This window comes from Eptesicus fuscus, chromosome 17 (assembly GCF_027574615.1).
Source record: "Eptesicus fuscus isolate TK198812 chromosome 17, DD_ASM_mEF_20220401, whole genome shotgun sequence".
NCBI classification, from domain to species: domain Eukaryota; kingdom Metazoa; phylum Chordata; class Mammalia; order Chiroptera; family Vespertilionidae; genus Eptesicus; species Eptesicus fuscus.
The window spans coordinates 16,798,506-16,812,308 of record NC_072489.1 but is presented as its reverse complement, the minus strand read 5'-3'; the positions used below and the strand labels follow the sequence as shown (position 1 = coordinate 16,812,308).

The window sequence follows — 13,803 nt, the reverse complement described above, 5'->3', positions numbered from 1 at the left end:
TGGAAACTCTGCTATGGTTGCTAGAGCAGAAAGGTAGAAAGAGGGTGGGTCTCTGATGGTACCAGTGGAGCTGTGGTACCAGTTCTGAACTCTACATTAGATGAGAACAATCAAAGTCCTAATTTGTTTAAGCCACTGTCTTTCAAGTGGCCTATAATTCATAACTGAGCCAAATCTAGGACTGTTTTTGTAAATAAAGTTTTATTTGAGCCCTAGCTGGTTTGGCTCAGTGGAGAGAGAGTCAGCCTGCAGACTGAAGGGTACCAGGTTGGATTCCATTCAAGGGCACATGCCCAGGTTGTGGGCTTGATCCCCAGTAGGGGGCGTGCAAGAGGCAGCTGGTCAGTGATTCTCATCATTGATGTTTATCCCTTTCTCCCTCTTCCTCTCTGAAGTCAATAAAATTTTAGAAGTTTTATTTGAAACACACCCATGTTCATTTGTTTATGAATTGTCTATGGCTGCTTTTTCACTACAAGTCAGAGTGTAGTTTCAATAGAGACTGTTTGGCCCACAAAGCCTAAAATATTTCCTATTTTGCCATTTACAGGGAAAATTTGTTGACCCCCTAGCTAGACTAACACCTTCATTTTATACTGGAGGAAATGAGGCCCAGAGAGGTTAACACAGTATGGTAATGGCAAAACTAGGACCATAATTCAGGTCTACTGACTCTCTGGCCATCTGTCTTTCCATTAACCCATATTCTCTAAAAAAATAAAATAAGATCCCCCATGGGGCACTCTCCTCCAGGGAGCATGCCCATGCCACCCCCTTCCTTCCCTCCTTCCCCCATAGGCATGTATCTCCTAAACTTCAAGGGACCACGGGAGACTTGCAACCAGGGGAGCAATGAGCAGCAGCAGCTCGTCCTGGGCTAATGCCCTGAACCTGTCTCCAAGGCCCCCTTTTCTCTGACTTCCCAGTGAGCCAAGGCAGCCCAGCCTAGGCTCTGTGGTTGCTTCTTCTATGCCCTTCTTTGTTTCACTATTCTAAGTGTGTTTTTGCTGCAGTCCATAAATTCTTGCTTGCTTTACTAAAAAAAATAAAATAAAAAATAGATCCCCCATGTTAATATGTGGGTTATTCCTACAAACCCAGGAGCCCTATGATAGTGGGAAGGATGGTAAAAAAAAAAGCTTCTAGAAAAGTATTCACATCATAAAATGCTATAAAGTTCTGAATTAAACTAGTAACTTCCTCTCAGTTTCTTAACCTCAGCACAGTGCAGACAAACAGCAGAGGCATCTGCATATCATACCTTCATCGTGTACTTGTAGGCTTGCTCAGCTTCCAGTTGCCGTCCAGCCTGAAAAAAAGAGGAGCAGCTGGTGACAATGATATGCCAAAACATGATGATGGGAAAGTCCATTACCAAAAACTTTTCTACTTGAAGCAGAGGAGTCCATACCGTCTCAGTTAGGAAACTGTGAATTCAAAGGTGAAGCAGGAAAATGAAAGGTGGTAGGAAAAAGCACTTATGTAAGATATACATCCTTTTTTTATTGTAAAAATCTTAAAGATAACGGCCTCTCATTTTTTTTTCTGAAAGTACCATGAGTCATTTGTTCCTCTCATGATTGAAGCCATCCTGTTAATAAGAACTAACACTTATATAGTGTTTATGCTTTAAATTGTTTACATTGTTTTAAGTGCTTTACATACTTTTCATCTTGTTCCTCAAAACAACCCTAGGAAATAACTATAATTCCCATTTTACAAATAGAAAAATCTAGGCACAGAAAGGATAAATAACTTGCAAAGATTATGAAGCTAATAAGTGGAGGAGCCAGATTTTAAAGTAATTTAGTCTGGCACCAGAGTCTAAGTTTTTAACTTTATCTTGTCTCTGTGCATTAGAAAAAGCAGATACTGGAATTACTTCCATGCAGATCTGGATATGAGATGAGAACACTACTCCTCCCAGTTATTCTTTTTAAAAATATATATATATTATTGATTTGTTACAGAGAGGAAGGGAAAAGGATAGAGAGAAACATCGATGAGAGAGAAACATTGATTCAGCTGCCTCCTGCACACTCCCTACTGGGAATGTGCCCGCAACCAAGGTACATGCCCTTGACCGGAATCAAACCCGGGACCCTTCAGTCCACAGGCCAACGCTCTATCCACTGAGCCAAACCGGTTAGGATGTACCCCAGTTATTCTTACATGAAGGAATTAAATGAGAATAATATGAATTCACTATTACACTTCACAAGTTTGTACATAACAAATTAGAGTATGCAAAGTCACTTGGGAAAGCTTAAGTCCATAAATATGAGATCCACAGAATGCTCAGGCTAGAAAGGAACTTAGAGAATATCTAGTCCAATTTCCATTGATTTTTTTTTTTTTTTTTTTTTTTTTTTTAGAGAGAGAGAGAGTGAAAGGGAGGGGGAGAGACAGAGAGAAACATCGATGTGAGAGACACACACTGATTGGTTACCTCCCACATATGCCCTAACGAGGGCCGGGGATCAAGCCTGCAACCAAGGTACATGTCCTTGACGAGAATATCAAACCCAGGACCCTTCCGTCCACAGGCTGATGCTCTATCCATGGAGCCAAACTGGCTAGGGCTAATTGCCTTTTTTTAAAAATTAACTTCAGAGAGGAAGGGAAAGAGAGATAGAAACATCAATGATGAGAGAGAATCATTGATTGGCTGCCTCCTGCACACCCCTACTGAGGATCAAACCTGCAACCCCGGTATGTGCCCTTGACTGGAATCGAACCCGGGACCCTTCAGTCCCCAGGCTGACGTTATATATATACTGAGCCAAACCAGCTAGGACTAGGGTTAATTTCATAATTCAAATACTTAATCCATTGATATTTCAGTTCTCTTTTCTAAAATATGTATTTAAGGCTATAAATTACCCTCTCTATATTGCTTTAATTGTATTCCATATTTCCAACATATAATAGCTTTGTTTTTATTCAGTCCCATTTCAATTATCTATTGAAATGTAATAAGCCATCTCAAGCACTTAATGGTTTAATACACAATATATTAAATTGTATATTCCTCACAATTCTATGGGCAATCTGGACCATTCTTCTGATTTTTCCTGAGATCATTCATGCAGTTGTAGACATCTGACAATTTGGCTAAGGGCTGGAGGGGCCAAGATGTCCTCACTTTGAGAGTGAGCATGTGGTCCCAGGGTTTCAAGAGAGCAAGAGCAGTAGCTACAGGATCTTTAAAGGCCTAGTCTCTGAGAACTTACACAATGTCACTTCCATCATATTCTACTGATCAAAGTAATTCACAAGTGCAGCTCAGATTCCAGGGAGTGGAGAATGAGGAGACATTACCTCTTGATGGGAAAGATGGCATTACATTCCAAAGGGGTATACATGAAAGCATAATTAAATGGGAGGCATTATTATAAAAACCTACTGAAAGGCCTGCATTATTTTTCTACGGCTGTGTAACAAATTACCACAAATTACTAGTAAGTGGCTTAAAACAATACCCATATATCATCTCATAGTTTCCACTGGTCAGAAGTCTGGCATGGCTCAACCGGTTCTCTGCTTAAGGTCTCACACGGCCAAAATCAAGGTGTCAGAGGGGGTGGGTTCTTATCTGGAATCTACCCCCAACCTCATTCAGGTTGTTGGCAGGATTCAGTACTTGTACTTGCAGGATGGAAGTCCCCATTGCCTTACTGGCTGTGAGCAGGGAATGCTTTCAGCTTCTGGAGGCCACCCACATTCCTTGATGGTTCCAAATCTTTAAGGCAGCAACTGTGTGCTGAATCTTTCTTATGCTTTCAATCTCTCTGACTTCCCTTCACAGCAGGACCTATATTAGTATTTGATGTAATAATCTTGAGAGATCATCTTCAGAATTCTACCGACCACAAGAAAGTATCATGATTTACTCTTTGACTCATGAATTAATTACAAACATGTTTTAAGTTTACAAATGTATGAGTCCTTTGGCCTATCTTTTAGTTGTTGACTTATGATTTTACTGCAGTGTGATCTACATGTATTTGTTGACTCTGTCTTTGTGGTCTAGCATATGAATAATTAATCCATTTGTGATTGAAAAGAATATGCATTCTCTAATTGTTGGGTGCAGAGTTCTATGTTGTTTGAGCTCAACATTGTTAGCTGTGGTTCCCCCGTTTCTTCCCATCCTCATCTGAGGGTATGCTCTTTTAGAGAGAGGAAATGAGAAAGAGAGAGAAACATTGGTTGAACTCCCAACCTAGGTATGTGTGCAACTGAGGTATGTGCTCTGACTGGGAATCGAAGCTGCAACCTTTTTGTGTGTGTATGGGATGATGCTCCAACCAACTGAGCCACCTGGCCAGGGCACCTCGTTAATTGTTTTATTCAAATCTTACGTATCTTTCATTTTTTCCTATTTGACCTATCAGTTTCTGTGAGAAATGTATTAACATCTTCCATTTTGACACTTTTAGTTTAAAGATGAAGAAACTGCCCAGTGGTTGAGCATTGACCTATCAACCAGGAGATCAGGGTTTGATTCCGGTAAGGGCACATGCCCGGGTTGTGGGTTCGGTCCCCTGTGTGGGGTGTGCAGGAGGCAGACAATCAATGAGTCTCACATTTATGTTTCTATCTCTCTCCCTCTCTGAAATCAATAAAAAATATATTTTAAAAAATTAAATAATAAAGATGAAAAAACTGAGGCCTGGTAAGTTTAACTGATTTCACAGCCAGTTGTGACAGAGCTGGGGTAAGAATACAGGTATTTTCATGTTGATATTCAGGAAGAGAAGATCCAGTAATTTTTATTTTGTTTATTTCTCTTATAATCACAATACTTCCTGTCAGTTTGGCTAATAGAAAAACTGAGGGACAATCTCATTCCAAATTTGACTTTAGACCGGTGTGTAAGTTATTTAAGCAAGTTATTTAATTTTGGGAGAGTTATTTTCTATAGGTAAAGCAGCTATCACAAACTCCCACAATACTCCCACCTAATTTTCCATCTATATAAAAAATAAACAACTCAGCCAGCAGTTCAACATGGAGGAATGGTTCAAAAAGAATAGTAGAACGTCTCCTTCACTGGTCTTGACTTTGTTTACATTCTGATATAATATCACTTCCATTTTTAAAAGAAGGTTAACTTTAAAAAATGTTTTTATTGATTTCAGAGAGAAGAAGGGAGAGGCAAAGGGGTAGAAACATTAATGATTACAGAGAATCATTGATCAACTGCCTCCTGTATGCCCCTAATGAGGATTGAGCCCACAACCTGGGCATATGCCCTGACCAGAAATCAAACCCATGACCTCCTGGTTCATGAGTTGACACTCAATCACTGAGCAACCAGCCAGGCATCACTCCCATTTTTAAAAACTTATTTTTTTTTTAAATGAAAACTCTAGTAATGAAAAAGGAACTCAGGAATGAGGTTGGTAAATACATTTAAAATAAAAATACCATGTATTTCCTGATTAGTATCGGGTAAATAGCTAAACTATCTATTCTGAATTCTGGTCTCAAATAAAACAAAGCCAGAGACAATTATGAAAAAGATGATTCACAGTATCAGGTTCATTTTTAAAACAATGGAATCTTTGAGTTAATCATTGAGTCTATCAGAGGTATCTGTTGGTCCTTTTGTTGGTAGTCCATATATATCTACACCCTTATGGCCTACTTTGCCTTTATTTTTTATCATTGGACTAGAGGCCTGGTGCACGAAATTCATGCACTGCGGGGGGGGGGGGGCTCAGCCCAGCCTGCACCCTCTCTAATCTGGAACCCCTCGGGGGATGTCTGACTGACGGTTTGTCAGACATCCCTCGCACAATCCGGGATGGCTGGCTCCCAACCGCTTGCCTGTCTGCCTGCCTGATCATCCCCTAACCACTCCCCTGCCAGCCTGATCGACACCTAACTGCTCCCCTGCTGGCACAATTGCCCCCAACTGCCCTCCCCTGCTGGCCTGGTCCCCCACAACTGCCCTCCCCTGCCAACCTGGTCGCCCACAACTGCCCTCCCCTGCAGGCCCAGTCCGCTCCAACTGCCCTCCCCTCCCAACTGCCTTCCCATGCTGGCTTGGTCCCCCCTAACTGCCCTCCCCTAAAGGCCTGGTCGCCCCCAACTGCCCTCCCCTGCCGGCCCGGTCGCCCCCAACTGTCCTCCCCTGCAGGCCCGGTCCCCACAACTGCCCTTCCCTGCCGGCCTAGTCATCCTAGCTGCCCTCCACTGTAGGCCTGGTCATCCCCAACTGCCTCCCCTGCTGGCCCAGTCGCCCCAACTGCCCTCCCCTGCTGGCCTGATCGCCCACAACTATCCTCCCCCTGCTGGCCATCTTTGACCACATGGGGGTGGCCATCTTGTGCGAGGGTGTGAAGGTCAATTTGTATATTACCTCTTTATTATATAGGATTCTTATCTAGGTTTTCTAGGACATACATAATGTACAAAGAAGGCAATCAGAGGGTAATGTATGGATCCAGGAATTTTTTGTAGATCCAGAGCATAATTGAATGACTATACGAGTAATACTTACCATTGTCCCAGGCTTGAACTCCTAAATGTGAGAGCACAGGCAGGTGGGGAGAGGTACCCAGGGGGGAAAAGGAGAAAGGCTCACTGACCCCAAGTCTAATCTGCTGTCCAACTGCACTGTCAGTCACTGCCCTTGCACAGCTCCCCATTCAGTGTTCCTAACCCCAACCCTAGGCCAGGCTCTGAATCCCCCCACCCTCCTTTATCTTGAGGCAGGCCACACACTGCGCTGGGCCTGTGGAGTAGCTCGAAAGTGCTGCAGAGAGCCTCCCCCACCCAGAATCCTTGCCCAGGAGTCAGCCCGGCCCACCCTACTCCTGCTTACCCACAACCACCAAGTCCACATGGCCCACTTCCATTTTTAGAATCTCCTTTCCAGGAAAACATACCTGAGTATATAATTTTAAGCACACTTCAAGTAAAGGCTTCCCAGACTTGGCCTCTCCTTTGTTATTTATATAATGATCAAATCTGAAGCTGATCAAACCTCAACTATTATGCATTAATGGCCATTCCAGTTATCTCTTCTTTTACTTAGTTCCTTATCTCTTTGCCTAAGAAGGCATTGTAAAAGGATAGCAAGCACTCACTTTCAGGCTGACCAGGGCCAGATATGCCCATACTTCAGCATTGTTGTTGTTCAATGCATTGGCTTCAGAGAGAGCATCCTCTGCTTCCGAGATCTCCTCCAGCTTGACAAAAAAAGATGTATGAGTTGTTAAGTCAATATAGTTTTTACTTAAGTCAGCTGGAATCAGCTTAGCTGAAAATACTATCCTATATGATAAAAGGCTAATATGCAAATAGACTGAACGGCGGGGCAACCGAACAATTGGTCGCTATGACATGTGCTGACCACCAGGGGGCGTGTGTGGAACATGGCGGGCACTGGCTGCGGCAGGATGGTGGAGCAGGTGAGGGGGGCGCCAGGTCAAGGCGGGGCACTGGTCTCTGTCATCAGGGTGAGCCTCTGCTGGTTACTGAAAATTCTTTGCTCCTGCATGCCGCAGTTCTGCCTGGCACTCGCACATGCTGCTGGCGCCGGGCCCTGCTCACACCCACTGCCAGTGTCGGCCCCGCTCACACCCGAAGCCAGCACAGGAGCTGCTGCTCGCACCCGCTGCCGGTGCCCGGCGCCAGTTCTGATAACTTGGCACCATCAGCGGGTGCAAGTGGTGGCTGCCGACCCTGATTGCCCCTGAGGGCTTCTCCACCTCTCCCTGTTACTGAGGGGTGATTGAGGCAGCAGCCGCTGCTCGCACACACCGACCCTGCTTGCACCCGCTGCTGGCGCCAGCCCCAATCACTCCTTACTGTTGGTGGGTGCGAGCAGGGTCGGCGCTGTAAGCGCGTGGGAGCGGCAGTGGTGTGAGTGGAGCTGCTGGCAGACAGGGGACTGGGCCATGGCGGGAGGGACTGGGTGGGGTCCTGGAGGATGGGCAGAGACCTGCCCCTGTGCCTACTGCAGCCTTGCGGCTCACAGTTCCTTTCAAGGTACACAAATTCATGCACTGGGTCCCTAGTGTCCAAATAACATTGGTGTACATGGCCTATACCAGTGGTCGGCAAACTGTGGCTCGCTAGCCACATGCGGCTCTTTGGCCCCTTGAGTGTGGCTCTTCCACAAAATACCACGTGCGGGTGCGCAGGTACAGTGCGATTGAAACTTCGTGGCCCATGCGCAGAAGTCGGTTTTCGGCTCTCAAAAGAAATTTCAATTGTTGTACTGTTGATATTTGGCTCTGTTGACTAATGAGTTTGCCGACCACTGGCCTTTACCAATGGCTTTCAAGATTTTTTTTTTTAAGCAACAGAACTTTTTCTTCAAACAAAATCCTGTGTGGTGGCCCAATATATAAACTAGTTAAAAGTAAAACTGCTTTGCTTAAAAAGCCAGGTAGGGGAATCTGGAGCCCTGCTTTCTTCCTCTTTCCTTTACAGCAGTCCCAGCAGGGCATCCATGACCCATGGAGCTTCCAGTGGCAGGCTTGGAAAACCAGAAGTATTTACTGTTGTGTGTGCATCATTCACATACACAATGGGCTATCAGATACATTTGTAGTTTTTTCCTTTACATTCTACATCCCTTTCTTAAGGTAAAAGTCCTGTCAAAATACTATCATTCAGAAAGCTTCCTTTCCCCTAAAATTCATTATTAACACCACAGTCTTGAATAATCAATACAATACTCAGTGACTCTAGGGTGCTTTCTGAGCTCTGGCTACATGGATATCAGTTTTGCTTCCTAAAACTGTGACTTTGCTTTGTAAAATCTTCCAAAAGGCCAGCCAAGGAAAGAATAAGGTACTCCTTTCCCCAATAAAGTAGTTCCTCATAGTTTCTGCTTTAGAAAATAATGGATTTCTAGGCCCAAGACAATATGAAGAATGACCTTTCAGCAAAGCCTATACCTTGGCCTACATTTTAAATGTCTCTGAAATACTGACTCATTATTCATTCAACATATATGTCCTAAGGATTTACTCTCTGTCAGGCAGTATGTTAGATACTGGGAATACAAAGAGTTCACTGACAGATACGTTAAAAAAGAGAAGGTGGGAAAAACTCAAACACATAAATAGTTCCAATATGTAGGAAACCGTGAGAGGCAATCGGGTAAACAATCCAGTAATCTTGTTTTCCCCGCTTTACTGGGGCACTTTGTTTCACATATTTAGGTTTGATACATAGCAGAGGGAGTAGCATAGTGGTAGGGACAAAAGTTGCAACATGTTTTCAATAGCAGGGACAAAAGCTGTAGTATGTTCTTGATATCAGGAACTAGGATAGGGAGGTTGGCGGGGAGAGAAGTATAGAGTGTACCTAGGATCCTGTGGAGGCGGGAAAAACATCTAGCCTTGGCAATGACCTTTATGCTTGTACAAGCTGTTTCTGCTTATAAAAAGGAGGTGAGAAAATAAACTCGGCGCGCAGTCTTGAACTGTTTGCCCTCCCGGGAACTAGTGTGTCTGTGTTTTTTAATCCTCACCCCCCTTTTCAGGTACCGTTCAACTGTAGTGCCGGCAGGCTCCGGCACCAATACAGAATAAACACGTCTAATAATAAAAGCATATATATGATTTAGTGGAGGGACAAAGGAAAATAGTAATAATTCTATCCTGAGATTAAAGGACACTCTGAAGAAACATTGTTAAAGTAAATCTTGAAAGATAAATAGGAGTTTGTTAACTGTACAAGGTGAAGAAAGGCATTCCAGGTAAAAGGAATACTATATATAAATGCAAAAATAGCATGGCATCTCAGAAAACTCTTAAGTATGCCTGTGTGGCTGGAGAGAGAGAGAGAAAGTGGTATAAGACTAAAGGGTTTGGCAGAGACCAGATCATATTACCAGGTAGTCTAACCTCTTTCAAACATTAGAGAGAAGGAAAGAAGGGTAGCTCTGGAGTTTTAGGGGTGGTAGAGCAAAGAGTGCAAAGGCAAAGGCCTACCCGAAGCTGTAGCAGCTCCTCCTGAATATGAAAAGGCACAGAGTTTAATAAATATCAACCAATTTATTTAATAGATTCTTTATTCCCATATTGCTTTTTTTCTTACAGATAATATAAAACTAGAGGCCTGGTGCATGAATTCATGCATGGGTGGGGTCCCTCAGCCTGGCCAGCAATCGAGGCCTATCAGGGGGCCAGCCAGCAGGGAGGAGGGACCCCGGGAGGTTGGCCAGCCAGGAGGAGGGACCACGGGAGGTTGGCCGGCTGGCTCCCCAATTGGGGCCGATGGGGGGGCCAGCCGGGCTGGGGGGAAAGGGAGGGATCATGGGAGGTTGGCTGTGGGAGTGCACTGACCACCAGGGGGCAGCTTCTGCACTGAGTGTCTGCCCCCTGGTTATCAGTGCACATCATAGCGACTGGCAGACTGGTCATTCTGGTTGTTCAGTCATAATGGTCACTTAGGCTTTTATATATATATATATAGTTTATGAGCTTCTGTACCAAATAACATGAAATTTTTATTATATAGCTTCCTGGTTCAGGTTTTTGTGGGATTTTTCTACTTCAGATTGACCTTCAGTTTACTAAACTGCTCTGAAGAGCAATTTTGCATTAGAAAAAACTGCCCTAATTGCCATTTCACTGTCATCCCAGGGTGCTTGAAAGACCAAGGAATCAAGGTCAGCTGTATGCACAGGCTTAGTGTCAAGCCCTCATCCTCTTACCCGATAACAGGCAATTCCCAGTCCCAGCCAGGTAAGGCATGAAGGTGATCTCTTACAGGCTTGCAGGTAGGTTTTCTTTGCCTTTCCATACTGTAGAAAGAAAGCACCACTAAACTATTGTTCTTTTAGAAGCTTCAAACACTGCATTGCTATGATAATTATGGTGCTTCTGCAGTTGAACTCCAATCTAAGTTCAATAAAGTTATATGTTTTTCTTTAATTGGGAGGGGGCAGTTTTAGGTTCACAGCAAAATTGAAAGTTCAGAGATTTCTCATATACCTCTTGCCCCGACACATGTATAGCCTCCCTGACTATCAACATCCCCCACCAGATTGGTACATCTGTTACAACTGACAAAGCTACATTGACACTTCATCATCACCCAAAGTACATAGTTTACTCTTAGGGTTCACCCCTGGTGGTGTACATTCTATGGGTTTGAACAAATTTGTAATGACATATATCCCTCATTAAGAGTATTTTTTCTGCCCTAAACATTCTCTGTGCTCCACCTATTCATCACTCCCCTTCCCCAATTCCTGGAAACCACCAAACTCTTTACTCTCTCCATAGTTTTGCCCTTTTCAGAATGTCATACAGTTAGAATCATGTAGTATGTAGACCTCTCATATTGGTTCCTTTCACTTAGTAATATGCATTTAAGGTTCCTTTGTATTTTTTCATGGCTTGATAGCTTATTTCCTTTTAGCGCTAAGTAATATTCATTCATTGTCTGGATGTACCACAGATTATTTATCCATTCACCTACTGAAGGACGTCTTTGGTTGTTTCCAAGTTTGGCACATTATGAATCAAGCTACTATAAACATCTGTGTGCAGCTTTTGTGTGGATATAAGTTCTCAATTCCTTTGGGTAAATATTTAGGAGCACAATTGTTGCACAGTATGGTAATAATATTTTTAGTTTTGTAAAATATCACCTGTCATTCAAAGTGGCTGTACCATTTTGCATCCCCACCAACAACAAATCAGAGTTCTTGTTGCTCTAGATTCTTGTCATCATTTGATGTTGTTGGTGTTCTAGATTTTGGTGTGTAGTGGTATTTCATCATTTTAATTTGTATTTCCCTGATGACCTATGCGGAGCATCTTTTCATATGCTAATTTGTCATCTACATGTCTTCTTTGGTGAGGTATCTTTAAGATCTTTGACCCATTTTTAAATCAGATTATTTTCTTATAATTGAGTTGTAAGACTTCTTTGTATATTTTAGATAACAGTCCTTTATTAAATATGTCTTTTGCAAATATTTTTCTCCCAGTTTGTGGTTTATCTTCTCATTCTCTTCATATTGTCTTTTTCAGAGATTAAGTTTTTCATTTCAATGAAGTCTAACTTATCAATTCTTTCTTTCATGGATCATGCCTTTGGTGTTGTACCTAAAAAGTCAGAACCATTCCCAATGTCATATAGGTTTTCTTCTATATTATCTTCTTAGGAGTTTTATAGTTTTGTATTTTACATGTATTCTATGATTCATTTTGAGATAATTTTTGAAGGCATAATAATGCCGGTGTGTGTTTCTCGGCATCTAGAAGGGGTTCAGGAATCTGGAGAAGGGCTGTGGCATAAATTAATCAAAAGTCCAGAGACGAAACATAATTTTGAAAGGCATTTTTGGGGAGCCAGAGAAAACTTAGCTAAAGAAACCAAGTTCTCTTGAATCTCCAGATCCCTTGGCTCTTTATTAACACAAATTGTCCTAAGACAAGGTAGATATACACATCAAAGACCAAGGTTTGGTATACAGTAGGCACTGTTAGATGGGGGGAGGGGAGGACTGCCTTTAGCTGTTCAGGTGTTTGGCTAACAGGAGGCAATAACATGTAGATTGAAATGCCCTCAGCTGTCTGGCAGCAAGCAATCATTTATGCATCCTTTCCAGGTTTGGGGAAATACCCTCAGCCATTCCAGATGATTCAGCCCTGCTGACATGCTGGAATTAGCTTCCAGCAGTATAAGGTCTTATGTCTAGATTTATTTATTTATTTTTTTTGCATATGGGTGTCTAGTTGTTCCACCACCATTTGTTGAAAAGGTTTTCTTTGCTGAATTGTATTACCTTTGTTCCTTTGTCAAAGATCAGTTGACTATATTTATGTGAGTCTATTTCCAGGCTCTCTATTCTGTTCCATTGATCTGTTTGCCTATTCTTTCACTTTTACCACACTGTCTTGATTATTGTTCTAGTTCATAGTGTGTCTTGTAGTCAGGTAGGGGGGTCAGTCTTCTACCTTTGTTCTCTTTCAATGTAGTACCGGCTATTCTGGGCTTGGATTGTATTTTATGTCTATTTTCAGGGAAATATTACAAGAAGACTGGTGAGAGGGAAGGAAAAACTAAGTTAAAGGGCAAACTTTGCTGTGAAAGCAGTTTCAAAAACAATTATAGTCTCTCTAAGAGTTGGGGCAAGGAGTTACACAGAAAATTCTGGGTGATCACAGTTATTACCAGAATTCCACCTAAACTTTATGGATTACCTGTTTTTGCTTAAAAGTGACATTATGTGGTAGGATGATACAGAATCTCTGAACTAAGGATTTTACTTGATAGAGCCTCATTATTCTGAGAGTCTGCTCCCTTATTATAAAACTTCTTAGAAGCTTTTAGTAGTACAGGAGACATTTAGAAAAACTTAAAAAAAAAAAAAAAAGGAGTAGGCCTCAAAGGACCACTTCTTGTTCTGTATCTTCAGTGTGAGAGATGGAACTATAGCTGAGCCTAGGCAATTAGCCTATGAACTCCTTGCCTAGTGACTGCATACGTCAGCAGTTCTGTGAAATGCAGCTTGCAATGACATCAGAAAGCTTTTTCTAGCCGAAACCGGTTTGGCTCAGTGGATAGAGCGTCGGCCTGCGGACTGGAAGGTCCCAGGTTCGATTCCGGTCAAGGGCATGTACCTTGGTTGCGGGCACATCCCCAGTAGGGGGTGTGCAGGAGGCAGCTGGTCGATGTTTCTCTCTCATCGACGTTTCTAGCTCTCTATCCCTCTCCCTTCCTCCCTGTAAAAATCAATAAAATATATATTTAAAAAAAAAAAAAAAAAAAAAAAGAAAGCTTTTTCTTATTTACTTCATTGTAATTTTTCCCTTT

General features: G+C 42.6%; 1 protein-coding gene across 4 annotated transcripts in view; it reads right to left on the bottom strand.

Annotated features, from left to right (window-relative positions):
• CFAP70 (cilia and flagella associated protein 70) overlaps window positions 1-13,803 on the bottom strand; it is a 103,441-nt gene that overhangs the window by 794 nt on the left and 88,844 nt on the right. For all 4 annotated transcript variants that reach the window (XM_054728738.1, XM_054728739.1, XM_054728740.1 and 1 more), the window contains 3 exons: window positions 10,688-10,777; window positions 7,101-7,202; window positions 1,262-1,309 (listed from right to left, as the gene is read on the bottom strand). In XM_054728738.1, coding sequence (XP_054584713.1) covers window positions 1,262-1,309; window positions 7,101-7,202; window positions 10,688-10,777 — 240 coding nt within the window. The remainder of the gene's footprint in view (window positions 1-1,261; window positions 1,310-7,100; window positions 7,203-10,687; window positions 10,778-13,803) is intronic.